The sequence below is a fragment of the Pseudorca crassidens genome, chromosome X (assembly GCF_039906515.1).
Source record: "Pseudorca crassidens isolate mPseCra1 chromosome X, mPseCra1.hap1, whole genome shotgun sequence".
In the NCBI taxonomy this organism is placed as follows: Eukaryota; Metazoa; Chordata; class Mammalia; order Artiodactyla; family Delphinidae; genus Pseudorca; species Pseudorca crassidens.
The window spans coordinates 129,376,564-129,389,132 of record NC_090317.1 but is presented as its reverse complement, the minus strand read 5'-3'; the positions used below and the strand labels follow the sequence as shown (position 1 = coordinate 129,389,132).

The following is a 12,569-nucleotide window of genomic DNA, read 5'->3' as shown; positions in this document are numbered from 1 at the left end:
TGATTTATTCTGAAGTGCAAGTCAATGAGAGACCCAGTCACCAGCATAACGTGATTTCTATAGGACACTCCTCTGTGGGCGGCGACCTGACACAACTGTATTGCGACACTGCTGGGACTTGGCACAGACTTTCTTATGCGGTGGCTCCTTGTGACCAAAGATCCCACAGACGGGAAAGGGTCTGCATCTCCTTCACAGCCAGATGCTACTGATACCTGCAGGTACCGCCCCCCTTCTCCATAGTAGGAATGAAGACCCTCCGTAGTGGGGAAACAGCATCCTCCCATGCTGCCGGTGTATGTGAGCGCCAGGGCATCGGTCCTGGGTGCCAGCGCGGCCTCAGCCACGGGCCCCTGACAGCTGGTCCGAGAAGCATGGCGGGGCTTCAGATTGGAGTAGGAGCAAACTCAATGGTGTCAAAGCACAACAGAGGGACTCTGGCAGGAGACAGGAAGGGATCGTGCCAGGTGCTACTGCACGTCTCTGCTGTGCCAGGCTGATGCTGGGTGCCAGAATCAGCTACACAACATCTGGGCCCCGTGTGGAGTGAAAATGCAGGTATTCAGAACTAAGGTGTCGGGAGCAAAGCATGAAGCCATGGTATGAAGACACCCTTGCACAAGATTTCTCAGCCTTCTAAGAAGGGTCAATGCAAACGAGCCCCCCACTTAGGCATTCATTTCAAAATCTCAGCTTTCCGTGTGGGACCCCCATGACGTTACCCACACCCTCTCCACAAAGACGCCAAGCAGGAGTGAGCATCCCCTCCGGTGATTTGCGGAAGATCACGTCCATCCGCGGGGCCGACAGGATAGAAACCAAACCTCTTCAGGCCCAACCTCGTCAGCCCCCTGGTAGCCCCGACCTGAGCAGCTGAGCATTTTTCAGAGCAAGGCTGTTCACAGTTACGGTCACTGCCTTCACCCTAACGAATCTGGCCCTATCATCAGTTGGCTACTCCTTTAAAAAAATAATTACAGACCCTAGGTACGTTCTGCAAGCACAATGCAGCTATTTAATGAAGTTATTCGGCAAAAATGCAACACTGCACCATAGCGATAACAATTTGTGCATAGCACACATATTGCGAAATTACAGTACTTAGATGCCTTTAAACAGCCAAACACACTCTATAACTGTAAGGACTTACTTCACTATAACAGACATGCGGCCTGCAAAAAAAAAAAAAGAAAAAAGAAAAAAAATCACTACCCTTAGAAACAGAATTATGTGGGTGTTCTACCTCCCGTGTGTCAAGTTATAATGTGAAGTTCACAAGTTAATGCTTAGAACTCTTTTTGAGCTGTTTAGATGAAAAATGCTACCCAATTACTTTGATACAGATAGTAACAGTAAGAATCCTCTGAACTGACATGAAAAGTGCAGTGAACTGGAAAATACCCATCATCCCCCCCAGAATCAGTGTATTTGTTCTGTCATAGTTTATACGGGCTAGTGATTTGTATATCAAACTGTGGTTAGTGGGAAAATTAGCTTTTGATAGTTAGGAACTAAGCGGCTTGTCTTATTCGATGTCAACTTACTGCCATTTTATTGCAAGCAAACAGGATTTTCTAAGGCGGGAGACAGTTCATGAAATATGTACTATTATGCCTCAACATGCTTCTACTGTCTTACCTCACTGGTGTTCCAGTGAAATTTTTCTCACCAACAAATATCGATACATCTAGGGCAGTGGTTCTCAAGTTGGGGGGGCGGGGGGTCTGAGCCCCCTGGGGACATGTACCCATGTCTGCAGACTGTTTTTGTTGAGGACACCAATACAGAGGGCAGGGACCTAGTTAGTGTTCCTGCCCTGTCACTTAGCCCAGCACTTTAAGAATTACATGTACGTGAAACCATTGATTTTTTGTGTTTCCTTCTCACCAAATACACAAGGATAAAAATAAACGTCAGCGACTTACTGTAGCAACTGTATAAAGCATTGCCAAGTGTGGGTTCAACACACGTTCAGATTAGCTTTTTTCATTTTACATTTTATAGAAAAGGGGTGTTTAGAAAATTATGTGGCCTGGCTTCCTTAGAGAATAAATTGTCAACCAGTTTCATTTATGCCTAAAGTTGACTGTGGAGTTTAATGAGAATCTGGCTGTGTATTCAGAACCTGCTGGTGCAGTTGAAATTCAAAGACAGATTCAAATTTGTCTTACCCAGTCTTCAAGATAATGACCAATCTTAAATTCAGTCCTTATTTCACCTTCACAGGGCTAAACGTGAGAAGGTCTTGCTGTAAGAGCATGCTCACCGTGTGCAAGGCAATTCAGGACATCCTGGCAATGGAGACGGGTGGTGGGGGGGGACACCATTCTGCAGGAACGCCTTCCTGGGCGTATGTGTGTCAGAGAGCATTCACGGATGTCAAAAGACCATCTCAGAGCACATACACGGGGCGTCAGTTTTAAACACAAATTTGATGATTTGTACCAGTTCAGACAAGGGCCAGAACACTATCCCTCCCGCTCCGTGGCACGGTTAATTTCAAAGCCATTCCTGCTGAGCTGTGGAGGTGGTGTACGACTTTCTTGTAAATAAAGGGTTTACTTCCCTAAGTATGCGTTGCAGGAGGCTAATATTGAAATATGTTTGGATTTCCTGATTTCATGTTTCCTTCTGAAGAAGGATAGCCCAGTATAAAATCTGGAGCTTAAAATGGGTGAGTTGAGGTGCAAGATGTATACATTGGGACATTCGGGGCACAATATGTAAACGGGCCCACAAATCAAGGAGTTGCTAAGGACCCATGACAAGTATTTGCCTCTGTGCCTGGGCCTCCTGGCCGATGCTCCCCAGGGCTGGAATCAGTGTCTATAGTATGGGGTTACGGGGCAATGTGGGGCTTAGCCCCGCCCCCATGGCTCTGCAGGGCACTGCCCTCGTGGGACGTCTCTGCAGTGCCCTGTGCTGGCGGGGGTCCTGGCACTCGGGGGCCTCTGGTGGAAGGGAGCTGCCCTGATGACCTCTGAATGGCCTTTGTCCATGGTCTTGGACTACATATAGGTCCTGGCTTCTGTCTAGACGGCCAACTCGTGGAACCTCCTTATCACAGGGTTATCTGGCCAGATGGCCACACCCTTCCTGTTGTGTCCCAAACAGGCTCTCTTATTCTCTTCAGTATGCATAGGGTGAGAACGTTCCAAATCTTTAAGTTCTGCTTTGCTTCTGAGGAACAATTCCATCTGTAAGTATTTCTCTCTTCTTGTGTTTTACTCTAAGTAGCCAAGAGAAACCAGGCTGCTCCTTCAAAACTGTGCTTAGAAATCACCTCATCAAATATCCAGTGTTATCACTTGCAAGTTCTACCATCCCCAGAACACGAAGACATGAACATAATCCTGCTATTCCTGGTCAATGTGTAACACGGGTGACCTTTCCTCCATTGTCTGATAACATTTCCTCGCTTCCGTCTGAGACCTCATCACTATGGCCTTTACTATCCAGGTCTCTCTAAGAATATGGAGGCTCTCTCTACGGCTTGATTTTTTTCTTTCCGAGTTGTCACCAGAATCACCGACGGCAACGCAGGCTTTTTCTAACATGCACCTCTCAACTCATTGAGCCCCTGCCCTACTCAGCTCCAAAGCTGCTTCCACACTTTTAGGTATTTGTTGCAGCAGCATCCTCACCTGTCAGTGCCAAGTTCCTGTCTCAGTCTGCTCAGGCTGCTACAACAAAATACCACAGACTGGGTGGCTAAGAAAGGACACAAGTTTATTTTCTCACAGTTCTGGAATCTCAGAAGTCCAAGATCAAGGGGCTGGCAGATTCAGTGTCTACTGAGAACCCACTTCTATGTCCTCACATGGTGGAAGAGGTGAGGGAGCTCTCCAGGATCTCTTTTACAAGGGCACTAATCCCATTCATGAGGGCTCCACCCTCATGACCTAATCACTTCCAACAGACCCCTGACTCCAAATACCATCATATTGGGGGTTAGGATTTCAACACAGGAATTTGGGGGGGGGGACACAAACATTCAGACCATAGCACTGAATTAAATCACCATGGACATAAGATCCCAAATACTATGGAAATCCAATCCCAAATAAAATGAGTCTTTGGACCACATAATTGGTCCAAAGAGGTTCTCAGAAAATAATCAACTATCATTGCAGCTATCAGATGAACGAATAATTTTTTCATGCCACCAAAAGTGAAGTTAATATAATTTAAGTATGAATCATCACACAAGCACATTGGTGAATGTACACCAGGTCAATGGTTGAAGAGGTATAAAAATCAGACGCCTAAAGGCAGCAGAACTTGGTCATAATCCATTTCCCGAGATTTTATAGATGGAGGTGAGCACGTTGCTCATGAACAAAGATAAGGGGTAAAAGAAGAAAATGTTTAAGAAAGGGTGAAGCCTACCCAGTCTGCAAAAAGAAAGCTGGGACCTTAAAATTTCATGACAGACTCACACAGGGATGCTGACCAGTGATGTGTGTGGCTTATTATCGTATTTGTTCATTATTTACTAAATATGGACTGTAATTAACAAGCTTATAGGACTTGACTATTTCAAGCACACTTTTACATGATTTTTTCAATTTACTCGCCATGGTAACACCGATTAGCTTTCATCTCCATTTCACAGTTGAGAACACTGAGGCTCAAACGTAATTAGCCTCAGAGGACACCATCAGGGAATGACAGACCTAAATAGGAACACTGGGAGATGCACAAAAAACAAGTGATAATCCAAGACAGTGTAACAAGACACAGACACACGGACACCCATGCACACTGTGAGATACAGGTTTCTAGTTGGATTTTCAGGTACACAGAGAACCTATCTATAATAAAAGGCAGCAGTCGGCTGGTGGATAATGAAGAGCTTGGCATTAAAAAGAAAAAAAAAATCTAGTAATTAAGAGCATAAACGAGGCATTGATTAAAAATCACCAATATTTAGTACTCTCCCATATTCCTGCCCTGGCTAGCAATTGATCCTTGACATGCTCTACCTCTGGTTTCAATCTTAATCTCCGTCTGTCACCTACAGACTTCCAAGATCATAGACATTAAACCCAAGGCTGAGGGATCAGAGCCAGGCAGGCAAAGCTCCCAGGAGATGCCAGTTACAAACTGTGGGCTGCTTCTCCTCTTGGCTTCTGGAACTCAGCGCCCTCCGGTCTCTAGCTAAGGAAGTGGGGGAGTGGCCGGCGCCTTTCTTCTCTCCCCTGACACTGAATGAGGTGGTCAGAATTACCACCCCAGACGGCGGTCTCCCACTGGCCTCTTTGATCAGAACACAGCATGTCACTGCCCAGTGTGTGTGTGTGTTGGGGGGAGGGGGAGATATTTTCCCTTCATATTCTTCTCCCTCCGTCCTGCAGTCTTCACCAGTCTTACTTTTTGAACTACATGCTCATGAGTATTCCAGGCATACATTTCATACATTTTTATAGCCACCATCTGCTGTCAAGGAACCATCTATCCTTCCTTTCTTTGAGTTTCTGCAAAAGGTTAGAGCATTCTACTAAACATTTAAAATGCTTCACGTATAACCTAGGATACATATTAATTATTCAATTATTCTCCTTACAAGGTATTATACATTTGTGCCAACTAGTTCTCTTCTGTTCAATGAACTCAAGTAATTTCACCAGTTCTCTGAGTAGTTATTATCCAAAACAAATCAAAAAAGTCCTGTTTGCTTACTGCAGTAGTTTGCTATGGCTGCTATAACAAGTTACCACAAATCGAAAGGCTAAAACAACCCAAATAAATGTATGATCCCAGGGTCTGGAGGTCGGGATCCAGCACGGGCCAGATCCACCCGGGGAAAAAAGATTCAGGTGCTGGCAGGGCTGCATTCCTTCCTGCGGGCTTGAGGGGAGACTTGGTTTCCTGCTCATTCAGATACTGGTAGCATTCAGCTCCACTGGCTGCAGGACTGAGGTCCCTCTGCCTTGCTGGCTGTCAAGGGGAGGACCCGTAGTGCCCTCCTCATACAAAGGCTCCTGCGTCTCAGAAGGAGCAAACATCTCCATTTTTAAGGACACACGAGACTAAATTAGTTTGGGTCGGCCCAGCTAACCCAGGATCACCTCCCCACCAAGACCCTCACCTTCACCCCATCTATACAATCCCTTTTGCCATGTGAGACGCCGTATTCACAGGTCCTGGGGATTACAGCATGGACATCTTTGGGGGACGTTATTCAGCTCACGACACTCCCACATGAAAGGAATTAAGAGGGTGATTTTATCTCGCGTTGGGAGAGGGGGCCATGGCTACCAAGCAGAATGTTTGAGGCCTGGACTGTGGTCCCAGCTGGGCCACTAACGAGCTGAATTACGTTTTGTCCAGATCATTGAACATGAAGGATCCAGCTTCTTCATTCCTTTAATAGATGCCATCTTAGTTCATTGACTTATTCATTCCCATTCACTCATGGAGCACAGGTTGAGGGAGCTGATACTGTGCCAGGCGCTGGGAATACAGCAGTGGACAGAACACAGCAGTCCCTGGACCCTCCTACCCCCCACCCCCACCCCGAGCTTACACTCTCTTGAAGGAAGATAGACAAAAACTAAGTAAACAGAGCAGTAAAATTCGTATGCGGAACAGTGGTAAGTAAATCAGGGCGGGATGTAGGAAACATCAGGGGCTCGGCCACTGTAGATACAGTAGCCACGGACAGACTCAAGGAGAAGGTAGTAACTGTGGGTAGAATTGCCCTCGTTTCATGATAGGACGATAGTCTTTTGCTCCCAACCTTGTTCTCTTCCCAACAAGAAGAGGTATTCTAACCACTGCAAGCCTGATACATCTGCGTCGGCATTGACGATTGGTGACAATTCAGGCATGGGTTATCAGCTTCTCCCTTTCTATTTTTTAAGTCTACACAAGAGTATAATAATATTATAGAAAAATATTTTTCTAAGATGGAATGACTATGAATGTATAAGTGAGAGACGGGAGTGAAAATATTCTAATCTCTTAAGTCACAAAGTAATTTTACTTGTCAGCTCAACATTTCATTAGGTATTTCAAATCGTATCATTCAAACATAAAATTCGAACAGTGAGTTTTGATAGTAAAACTCAATGCATGTATCATCTAATTCAGGTGGAACTCGTAGCTCTCTCAATCCATCGCCTGCTACTGTATCCAAACACGCGTCCTCTGTATCACCTGAAGCTCGCTACAATTCCCACAAGAGGAAAAAGAAGAAAATAGCCTGGCTTTTCGAAGAGAAGTGCACCCTTTCAAATGTAAAATAGTTAATGTATTACCTTAGCAATGCACTGTTATTCGCAAATCAGCTGAACTATCCCAGAGACAATGATTTCCCAACCGACTTTCACATGTGTTTGGATAGAAAGGCATCAACGCAAAACGGAAGAAAGGAAAAGGAACATTAGAGTGAAAAGGTAAGAGACCTGGATTCCCACTGGCAGTCAGTACACCCTGGGGTGTGTCACACAAAATCTTTCCACCCATTTCTTCTCTTAAAAAAGCGACAAAAGTACAGTAATCTCACCTGTCCTGCCTGATTTACAGGGCTGTGGAAGGACCGAATACGGTAGTACCGAAACAAAGTCTTACACAAACTGCAGGAGTATTATCTACGTCAATGTAAGGAATGGTTCTTGCTAGTCAAGTTTAATCCCAGGATAAACGTGAGCACACGGAACATCACAAGCAAAAACACTGAGCTACTCGTGAGGTCTCTGGGAGCCGCCTGCCATAAGGCGGCCTCGGAGGGATACTGGCGGCTGCATCCTTCAGACGCATGATTTATGGAGCCTGTACCATCTATCAGGCACGGTATGCAATGCTGGACCTAAAGAACGCGGGCGCGCTCACTGTTTGTGGAAGTATGTATATCAGCACTTGCTCATTCCCTCCAACAAGGAATGCGGCAGTGTTACCTTAACGAGGTCCTCCCGGGAGGGAAAACTGGAGACTAAGCAGTTTTCTCTGGTCTTGGTGTTGGTGATGGAGACGTGCAGGCGGTTGTGAGCCAGCTCGTGCGCGTTGGGAGGGAGAACCGCCTCCACTCCGCTCCTGAAGAAGAAATAAGGGAGCCGCTGCGCCCCACTGGCCTGCAAGCCTTGTAGCTGCCCAGACTGGAGACCCGAGAAAGAGCCCGGAGACAGTGACAGCGACACCTATGGCTTACTGGATGGGGGATCTTACATGTCTAAAGCAAAAGAGTCCTGGAGAGACACCCCATCATGTTCGGGAGGCGGCAGACAGGACAAAGCAGCCATCTTTGCTACCCGGGGGCGGAGGAGGCCACCATTTATATGGGGAATTGATGTCAGGTGGGCTCATCTGTTACCACAGAAACTAGCAGCTCACAGCCCGTCAGGTTAACGCCCATCGTGGAGGGCAGGTATCTCCCTTTAATAAACTATCAGGTGGAGCCGCTCTGGCCCAAGGATTAGGCCAGTCACGAGCTGGGGCAGGAGGCAAGCACGTTTGTGAGTAGGGTGCAGATGAAGCAAGGACTGGTCGAGCAGGGGATGTACAGAGAGCAAGAGAACAGCCATCTTGAGTGGCTTGGCCACGCACTGCATGATTCACCTTTAATTACTGACCGCCCTGTAAATGCTTCAGGAGAGAGAATGCTGACTGGGCTTGCTACAATGTATCCAGAGCATCCTCTGTCTTCACAGGCTTGGGGGAGGGGGCGGGGGAATGTACTCTATATATGCACCTCAATCGGGCCATGAAATCATAGCCGGGTGTCACTGCCCCGAAAGTCTGCCTTCGGGTTTCTTCGGCAAAACTGTAGGTAAACTCGTTACATTCCTGAAAAAGAAAATTAATAGGTGACCCTATGTTTTGTCAAAAACATTACGATTCTGGTTCCAGAACCCTGTGCCTATCACACAAGGCACCTGGACCGTATAAAGCCAACCCCAGATGTCGGATGCTTCACAGGCACGCATCCCCACGAGACCTGTCCCTCACCCACCATTCCTGGGCCCCAGGCAAGCTATATGGTCTGCCAATTGCAATCTTTTTTTTTTTTTTCTTTTTCTTTTTAAACCACCTCACATGGCTTTGCCCACCTGTGGAAAATCCTTGACAGCTGGGTTCTAATTGTAACTGAGCACATTTCTCTACAGGCCTCTCCAACATAATTAAATTCCTCACCCACACCAATCCTGTGGCCTCTGGAACGTTCGGACTGCAGCTCTACAACAGTGCGGACGATTCACACCACCACCAACAACAGAGAAAGGGCTTGTGATGACTCTACCGGGTCAGAGTCCTTGGAGATTAGCCTGGGGCACTGGTCTTTCACAAAAGTGCCCCCAGTCGGGGCTAACAGGCAGCCAGTGCTGGGATCCACTGATGTGGCCTCTGTTGCCTCGTCTTCATATAGCAATGCAAGGTGGGTATGATCACCGCACTAGACGGGTAAGGAAACTGACGTTTGGAGGGTTAAGTATCTTTCCCACTGTGCCATCGAAAATGAGTGTCAGTGCCAGGATTTAAACCCAGGTCTATCTTTCATTTATTAGTTCATCCATTCAGCAACCTACTGGGCACCAGGCGGTGGGCTAGGAACTGGGATTCAATGGCTGAGCGTGAGATACACAGAGCCCCTGCCTTTCTGGGACTGAGGAGTCCCTCGGTGAGGAGATGGCAGGGCGCCAGGACAGCATCCATGTATGGGGCAGATTCACGTCCCCTCCTTCCCCCGAAGGCTAGGGTCGCCCCGGACCCTGAGAATTGGTGCCCTTACACAGCAAAAGCGACTTTCCACATGAGATTAAGTTAAGGGTTGCGAGGTCAGGAGATGCTCCTGGATTATCTCAGTGAACCCAATATAATCACAAGGGTCCTTGTAAGGGGGAGAGGCGGGCAGGAGGGTCAGAGTTGGCGAGATGTCAAGGTGCTATGCTTATGACTTTACAGATCGAGGAAGGAGCCAGAGCCAGGGAAGGCAGGACACCTCTAGCACCTGGAAAAGGCCAGGACACACATTGTCCTCCGGAGCCTCCAGAGGGAGCGTGGCCCTGCTGACACTTTGATTGTAGACAGTGAGACCTTTTCAGACGTCTGACCTCCAGAACTGTTAGAAAATAAACGTGTGTTGTTCAGAGCTGCTATGTTTACTGTCATCTGTTGCAGCAGCAACTGGGAGCTAACACAGTGGGCATCAACCTCCAACCTCACTTTGCTAGGCTGAGACCCAAGATACAAGACAGGAGTTGGACAGGAGATGGAGGTGGCAGACGACAACAGGCAGAGGTAGCGCTGAGAAGAGTGCAAGCAGCTCAGACGGGGCAGAGACCAGAAAGGCAACCTCAGTGAGCCATGAGAGGGCTAAGGTCCACGTGGCCCTGGGAGTCGTACTAAGAAATCTGCACCCCAGGTGAGAAGGGAACCCTCCTACGCTGTTGCTGGGAATGGAAATCTCAGCCACTATGGAGAACAGTATGGAGGCTACTTAAAAAACTAGAAATAGAGCTACCATATGATCCTGCAATCCCACTCCTGGGCATATGTCCAGAGAAAACCATACTTTGAAAAGACACATGCACCCCTATGTTCATAGCAGCACTATTTACAACAGCCAGGACATGGGAACAGCCTAAATGTCCATCAACAGATGAATGAATACAGAAGATGTGGCACATAAATACCATGGAATATTACTCAGCCACTAAAAAGAATGAAACAATGCCATTTGCAGCAACATGGATGGACCTGGAGATTGTCATACTGAGTGAAGTCAGACAGAGAAAGACAAATATCACATAATATCACTTATATGAGGAATCTAAAAAGAAATGATACAAATGAACTTATTTACAAAACAGACTCACAGACTTAGAGAATGAAATTATGGTTACTGGGGGGAAGGAAGGATGGGGGAGCGATAAATTAGGAGTGTGGGATTGACATGTACACACTACTATATTTAAAGTGGACAACCAACAAGGACCTTCTGTAAAGCGCAGGGAGCTCCGTTCAATATTATGTAACAACCTAAATGGGAAAAGCATTTAAAAAAGAATAGATACATGTATATGTATAACTGAATCACTTTGCTGTACACCTGAAACTATCACAACATTGTTAATTAACTATACTCCAGGGCTTCCCTGGTGGCACAGTGGTTGAGAATCTGCCTGCCAACGCAGGGGACACGGGTTCGAGCCCTGGTTCGGGAGGATCCCACATGCCGTGGCGCACGCTAGGCCCGTGCGCCACAGCTGCTGAGCCTGCGCTCTAGGGCCTGCGAGCCACCACTACTGAGCCCACGAGCCACAATTACTGAGCCTGTGCTCTAGAGCCCACGAGCCACGGCTACTGAAGCCCGCGTGCCTAGAGCCTGTGCACTGCAATGAAGAGTAGCCCCCACTCGCCGCAACTAGAGAAAACCCACAGGCAGCGACAAAGACCCAATGTAGCCAAACATAAATAAATAAAAAATAAAATAAAATGTAAAAAAAAAAAAAAAACTATACTCCAATATAAAGTAAAAAAAAAAAAAGAAAGAAATCTGCACCCCATCCTGAGTCAACAGGGATCCCGGGGGTGGGAGAGGGGGAGGTCACAGGATGAGATGTTCAGATTTGTGTTTGGGTGAAATCACTCTGAATGCTTAGGTAGGTGGATTGTAGGCAGCAGGGGCAGACGCAGCCCTGCCTGTTCAAGAAGCCGCTGTAGACTTCCAGCTGAGAAATGGGGGTGCCCCCCCCCAGTGTATGCTCTTTCTACTAAGCCACACTGCACACCCAGCTTATTTTCTTGTATTATTTTTGGTTACACACACACACACACACACACAGACACGGCCCCTGACCAGACTGGAAACCTATTAAGGAATGCACTTATCTTTGAGTTAGCTCCCTGCTGTGTCTAACGCCATGCCTGGCAAATTCTGAGGGCTGAGGAAAGGCCGGCTGCGCTGAGCTTTTTAACATATCAAAGTCTAAATCTGCCTGCCACCTAAAATACACCAGCGTCAGGTGCTGGTCTTAATTATACATGCACTAGCTCGGAGCTGGATTCATTACCCACATCTCTGTCACAACACCACAAAGCTCGAAGAACTTATATACCAACAGGGAGAACTGAGCTAACAGGGACTTGAGTAGGTAGAAAACAGTTTCCTAAGAAAGCTCAAAGCCATCCTTCAAGGGGTAGATTTCAAATGCTCAAGAGAAAAGAAATAAAGTAACCTCAGGGCAAATGGCTGAAAACTGATTTTGAGAAAAGAGAAACGAGGATGCCCTAGGTGAATCCAGAGAATCATTTTCCACTTGCCAACGTGAGCGCCCGATAAAGAGTTACCCCTAAGGCCTGACCAACACAATGAGACAATACGACTGGATCTCCAATTTACCGAAAATGTAAAAAAGAACAGGTAATCGGACTGATATCAAAAGTCTCAAATTCAGGTAAAGGATTCAATGTCTGAACATCGCAGAATTTCAGTGAAGGGGCTATATGATCACAGCATTTCCAAATCAGTCTAATTCTAAATCACACTTAATATATTTCAAACTGCTGAGGATTCAAAACCAAATCTACCCAAATCCAAAGCTGGGGATTTGCTCCCACCTAAAGGA

At 46.8% G+C, this 12,569-nt stretch overlaps 1 protein-coding gene across 7 annotated transcripts in view; it reads right to left on the bottom strand.

Moving 5' to 3' along the window:
* Positions 1-12,569, bottom strand: part of LOC137216945 (patatin-like phospholipase domain-containing protein 4) — a 109,320-nt gene that overhangs the window by 93,561 nt on the left and 3,190 nt on the right. For 6 of the 7 annotated variants that reach the window (XM_067723072.1, XM_067723070.1, XM_067723074.1 and 3 more), the window contains exons 3-4: positions 8,693-8,787; positions 7,902-8,037 (exon numbers count right to left, since the gene is read on the bottom strand). The exons of the other annotated variant lie outside the window; for it this stretch is intronic. In XM_067723072.1, coding sequence (XP_067579173.1) covers positions 7,902-8,037; positions 8,693-8,787 — 231 coding nt within the window. The remainder of the gene's footprint in view (positions 1-7,901; positions 8,038-8,692; positions 8,788-12,569) is intronic. 7 annotated transcript variants of the gene reach the window in all.